The 6,238-nt window shown below is 34.1% G+C and overlaps 1 protein-coding gene across 3 annotated transcripts; it reads right to left on the bottom strand.

Annotated features, from left to right (window-relative positions):
- Positions 1–1,575: 1,575 nt before the first annotated feature.
- LOC120086085 (transcription factor TCP20) lies at positions 1,576–4,727 on the bottom strand. Of its 3 annotated transcripts, none has more exons than XM_039042534.1 (3): positions 3,326–4,727; positions 2,812–3,198; positions 1,576–2,371 (listed from the first exon to the last, which is right to left on the bottom strand). In XM_039042534.1, the coding sequence occupies exon 1, from the start codon at positions 4,551–4,553 to the stop codon at positions 3,627–3,629; it is 927 nt and encodes a 308-aa protein (XP_038898462.1). In that variant the 5' UTR covers positions 4,554–4,727; the 3' UTR covers positions 1,576–2,371; positions 2,812–3,198; positions 3,326–3,626. The 3 variants fall into 3 exon arrangements, with proteins under 3 accessions (XP_038898462.1, XP_038898470.1, XP_038898453.1); XM_039042542.1 differs by having other exon boundaries at positions 3,122–3,198; XM_039042525.1 differs by having other exon boundaries at positions 1,576–3,198.
- Between the last annotated feature and the right edge of the window lie 1,511 nt (positions 4,728–6,238).

Genomic DNA, 6,238 nt, shown 5'->3' with positions numbered 1-6,238 from the left:
TTCATATTTCATGAGTAATGCCATGATCTTAGTTGTGCAACAACACACAAGAGTGGCTAATGAAGACCAGGAGAATCATCAAGAAACTATCATTTTTCATGGATAATACAGAAGTACAGGATATAGCAAGTTATAAGAGTTTTGATTCTCCCCCTCTCCTTTACTAACATTTATAACTCAGAGCTGGAGAGGTTAATTTTGTTCCCTCTTTTTCTCTTTCTTCTCTTTTTCTTTCATCTTTTCAACATTGCAAATCCTCTATTCATATCCACATGTTAAGAACATCATCTTTACAAATCTCAAACTTTAGGAAATTTTTTTTTAAGAATGAACTGTCAAGTTAACTAATAAACAATGTGATACATAGGAGTTCAAGCTTTGGCTCAACTAGCTCATGTGGGCATTCACAGATTATTTATTTGAGAAGTGTAAACTTCCCTAAATGCAGCTTAAATATATTAAATGGTAGGAAATAAGAATGATTTTATGAGACGGCATAAATGTAATAAAATGTCTGATTTTTTTTTTTTTTAATGAAAGTATGTATTAAAACACTAAACATAGTCCACATTACCAGCCTCCTCATCAAGGGTTAGGAGTGAATTTAGTATGGACTCAAGAGAGCTCGAGCACCCCTCAACTTTATGTTCTTTATATATATAATAATATATTATTGAAATCATTAGCTAACCCAGTAGTAAATCTACTTTTTATCCCCTTCAAAACCCAGGTCAAGCTCCACTCATTATATTTATTTTTATTAAATTATATAAAGTCCCCATCGACAAAATTTCTGGATCTACCAAGAATAGTGGAAAACCAATCTGGAAGACAAAAAGAATCTCATCCAACATTTTTAGAGAAGGAAAAAAAGGGATTTACAAAACCCCAAATATCACCGCCCGAGTGAGATGGTGAAAAGGGATTTACAAAACAAACTCGAAAGCAACCCCAGATATTGCCGCAAGGGCAAGACGGTGAACTGCTCCATTCGCCGAATAGGAACACCAACCAAAGGACTACTGTAAGCTATAATTGAACGGGAAAGTTAATTGGTTGCAAGACTCAAAATGGAAAAGCACAAGAAAAAAAAAAAAAATTGAATGGACAATTTCTTTTATTTCTTTTTAAAAATACGGTTAAAATATCATTTCGTCATGTAATTTTAATTTCATTTTATTAAAAGAACTTATAGTTTTACTTGTCCAAATTTTATCCTTATAATGTTAAGGAGTCTTAAATTTAATTTCTATATTTTCAAATTTTTAAATTCCATTTTGTCATATGAAGTTAACCGTTTTTTATCGAAATTGGTTAAATAATAATATTAAATTTTAAAAACACCATGCAAAGATATTTTAAAATTTTATTGAAAGAAAGGTAAGGTAGAGTTAAAAAAAATCAATGATAAACCTAATATTAAGATTGGTTGAAAGTACATGTAGACAATTAAAATTATAGAGACTAAATGATATTTTAACCCAAAAGTATTTTGATTTTTAATGAAAAATGTCGGTTTATTAAAAAAAATAAACGGAAATTACAATATCAACAAATTTATATGGAAGTCATTAATTAACATGAAAGGATTATTAAGCTATGTATTGATGTATTGAAAAATCGTAATCATAGCAATTATTCATCTACATAATTTTCCAGCTAAGCTAAATACAATGCGTGGATGACAACAAGGATGTTAACATAAGCAAAACAGATGATGAGAGAGCAAGCTTTTAATGACAATAAACACTTGAAATAATACAAAATTTCATCAAAATCAAACAGCAAATTCCTGTGTGTATGGCAATAAAATGGATACTGAGTTCCTGTTTTGGTTTTGGCCCTTTCCCTGCTGAGTCTTTATAGAACTATTAGAAGCTTCATTACCCAAATTTTCTCTCAGAATTGAGAATGTTTTCAACTCCTAAAGAAAGGGCAACAATAAACTCCATACTCTTACCTTTTTGCTAGAGAAAACTGAAGCCGGCATTCATTGAGAAACTCCGACCTTGACTCATTTAGCACATGCTTTGAACTTATGACATGATAGGCTCAACGGTCGGACTATAACTGTGTGTATAAATGATATGCCAGATCTAACAGAGGTGACTCAAGAAAAGATATACATGCTCGTTTACTGTCATATCCTAAAAGTTTTTTCAAGCATATGAAAGCAGAGTGGATGATGTAACGATGCGTAGTAGGACAAGAACAAAGGAAATAAATGTCGAAAAATGAGATCGACTTCCTGACCTGACTAAGAGAGAAGTAAAGATCAACATTACCCATGTAAAGCTCATAAACACATGCATGTGAGAAAATAGAGATCTCTCCAAAGGTTGTTCTTCTCAGCATTGATGTCAAATGCAACCTGCAGATGGATACTTGGTAAACAATTGTCATAGAACTCAAATGCTACAAAGGGAGAGCTCAGGAGCGGTACTAGAACCAAATAAGATATCCCATAGGAGAATGTTGATCGTATACCGCCTTGAACAAGTATATAAGCTCATGAAACGAGCACATTCTATAGTAGATATCAGAAAAGGCATATGACAAAGTAGCAGAAAAGGATGCCAAAATGACTAGAGTGCAGATAGATCTTAAATGCTTCAAACAGACTTGAGATGTCTGTCTAATGTACAATGTAAATATAAAGCTACAAAGTGTTACAATCGCCTTTCGAGTTAAGGAAAAGGCAACACTGGGATTTTTGGTGTGGACCAATGCAATGACTATTAATATATAGCATAAATACACATTATGTTAACTATTTGAATTAAAAGATCAATGAATGCATTAGATGCTTACCTAGCCCGACGACCAACAGTAAGTGAACATCCTAAATCGTTCCTCCGACATTAAGTGCACTCGGCCAGGAATAGCAAAATTTCAAAGATTGTAAACCAAAGTAAGCAGTTTGAGATTCAGAACTCAATGTTGTTTATAAGAGGTGAAATGCAAAGAACAAACTAATAGCTCCTTTGATTATTCAGAAAACAGAAGACTTAGGGACTGGGGAAAAAAAATTCTATCTCAAATTTCACAAACCAATTGTTCACCATTCCAGCAAGAACTAGAGAAGAACTGAACAAGTAAACTTACAATATGATCAACACACCTTTTTTAATAGAGAAACAAACAGAAAAAATGTAGTTAAGCTCAAGCCAAGCTGCTTTCAGTTGTATACAATCACACCTGCAAAAGCCGAAAGGAAACTACAATCAATAAGATAACAAAACAAATAGAAAGAAAGAAAGAAAAAAAACCTCCATGTTCCATACATCCAAAGGTTTGCAAAACTTTCAAAGAATCAAGAAATAACCTGGGATGTGAAGAAGAGTTTGAAAGATTGCAATCACAAGGAGGGTGCAAACCAAATAAAGATCACTATAGAATTTCCTCTCAGGTAGGTATCTCTCCCTCTCTCTCTCTCTCTCTCTCTCTCTCTCTCTCTCTTTTTTCTTTTCTTTTTGTTCTCACTTTGAAATTATACAATACAATACAAAAACCCATTAAGAAAAAGGAAAAACCAAAAGGAGAAAAAAAAAAAAAGATAGAAAAAACCCTTATAGCCATTTGCCATCCTCTCTCAAAGAAAAAAAAAATCCTTATTCTTCCATTTTCTAGCCTGAATCTTGAGAATCATCCTTAGCAGGAGGTTGCTGGTGGTGATGGTGTTGATGATGATGATGATGCTGATGATGCTGATGAACTCTAGGCTGTCCCATCTGTTGGTAAATCTGGTTGAGTGCCTGAGGATTTATAACCCCAATATGGCCATCTTGGGACAATCCAAGCTCCAAACCAGGTAATTGTTGAGTGTTTGCACCTAAAATGGAGGTGAAACTCATAGGACCCATGTTGGTTGGGGAACAGTCAAAAGGTGGGAACCCAAGTTTGTGAAAGTAATTTGAAGTTTCATTAGCTAAATTAGTAGCTGATTGAGCAGCAACAGCAACAGCAGCAGCAGAAGCAGCAGTTGAAGGCTGAAATCCAAAGCCAGTGACAGATGAGGGCCAAAGCCCTGTGGGTGTAGCGGCCAAATGGGGTCTCCCCAAATTCGCCCAATTGACCCTACTGGACCCCCCACCTCCTAATTCCTCCAATTTTTGATGCAATCCGGCCGACAGAGAAACCCCCTGTTGCGAAACAGAACCTGCCGCCGCCGCTAGAGCAGAAGCCGGAATGGTTCCGGTTCCTGTGGCTGCGATTATCGACGGCTCCGCCTGCTGCAACAACCACTGGATGGTCTCGCCGTCGGATTTATGACCCAATTCTCTGGTCAACTGAAAAATCCTAGCCGCACATAGAGCTGGCATCCGGATTCTTCGCCCTCTGCCTTCCACTTTGGTGTGACGGTCTTTGTTTGAGCTTCTTTTTGGGGCTAACTGTTTTTTCCCTTCTTCTTTCTCTGCAATTGCTATTTGGAAATCTTTTATTTCAGCTGGTTTGTTTTCACCCATGATTAATTCTTCTTCTTCTGGAGGCTTCAAAAAGTTGGCTACCACTTCTTGGGGCTGCTTTGTTGTTGATGAGGTTTTAGGATCCATAGAAGAAGAAGAAGGAGAAGGGCAAAAAAAGAATAAATTTTCTTTTAAAAAAAAGTTTTTTTCAAAAATAAATTGTCAAAAAAAAAAAAGGGTTGTGTTGGGTTGTGCTTGATTGAAGAAGTTGAGCTGAAAAGTCCAAAACTTTCATGGGTTTTCACTGTTTTTGGCAAGGAATGAGAGACAAAATCATAAAATAGTTAAAATCCCAATGTGTCCCATTTGTCATTTTTTTTTAAAAAAAAAATCATTTTCTTTTAGTTTCTGGGTTATCTCTGATATGTCCTTTCTTACCACTTTTCTCACTGTTTTGGGCTTTTGACCAAGCCAGATATGAAAGCAACTTTAACTGCCAAAATTTTTTCACCTTCCTTAACTCACTCACTCACTCACTTCCAAATACAATTCTTGTGTTCTCATGTGGAACATTTTTCGTTAATTGATTGCCACGTCAGCATTCGACAGAAATAACGTATATTCGAGTAGTATTAAATAATTATTTATAATATAAACAGCACTTGAAATTTCCTTCTTTTTCCATTTACATTTTCTATATCTCCTTTGAGACTTATCTTTCTCATTTCAATTCATAATTTCTCACCCTTCTTTTCTTTGTCTTCTAATTGCTACAACTCTCTCTTTTTTCTTTCATATCATTCAATCTCTCTTCTAAGTGACTCAAATGTACACATGGACAGAGGAGATTCCGCCACTTGGACCGTCATGATTGGCTTGTGGGGTTGCTTCAAATCCACTCTTTGCTCCATCCATTGTCAATGTTTTTCCAGAAAGACATGGAGGAGAGAGAGAGTACTGTTTTTTGGGTTTTGGCATAAAAAGAAGGGTTTTTTAGATCAATTTTTTTTTTTAATTTATTATTATTATTTGCCCTTTTTGTTACATGGAGATTAGAGAAATAGAGATACTCTCTGCATGGTCTAAGTGGGACCCTTTTTACCCTCTGATCAAATGAAAGCAAATTTAACTTTTTGAAGAAACAAAGAAAAAACAGACCCAAAAAACCATAAAAAAAACATTGTTTTTGTGTAAGCATCTAATGACAGATTAAAAACTTGCAGTTTGAGTGGATACCTACACCACCTCAAGAAAATGACAACATATTTGAATTTTTATCCAATCAAAAATGAATTTTTTGTTTTTTTTCTTAATCTAAAGAACAAAAAAAGAAAAAGGAAAAAAAAAAGTGGATACCCCATTAGTTTTTGGAAGCCTTGGTGTCAAAGAAAAATACCATTATATATATACATAATAATGAACCATCCTAACTTTGAGGGGGAGAATATATTATTATATATTTGGCTTTGAGGTAGTCCATGTAAACACCATAATTACAAGCATAACCCTTCCCCTAATAAACACCCATCTTATTTTATTTTACTTTAAATAATAGTTAAATCAACCACTCCTATTATAAAAAATATACAAATATTCTCCCATTGAGGCACCTATTCTTTAATTTATTTCATTTTAATTTGTATGTTTATGATTGTTAATTTGTTGCATTTCCCATCTGAGATTTTTGTAACTTTACCTACTTTGATCAGAAGTAGGAACCAAGAATAGGTCTTTTTTTTTTGTTAGTAATCATGTATTTATTTGTTTTTAATTGTTGCTTCTATTACTAGTTTAGTTTCCAAATTTTTAAAGTTGTGTTTGATAAAAATTTA

Source organism: Benincasa hispida, chromosome 1 (genome assembly GCF_009727055.1).
Source record: "Benincasa hispida cultivar B227 chromosome 1, ASM972705v1, whole genome shotgun sequence".
NCBI lineage: Eukaryota > Viridiplantae > Streptophyta > Magnoliopsida > Cucurbitales > Cucurbitaceae > Benincasa > Benincasa hispida.
The sequence above is the reverse complement of the archived record's forward strand: the minus strand, read 5'-3'. Positions and strand labels throughout refer to the sequence as shown.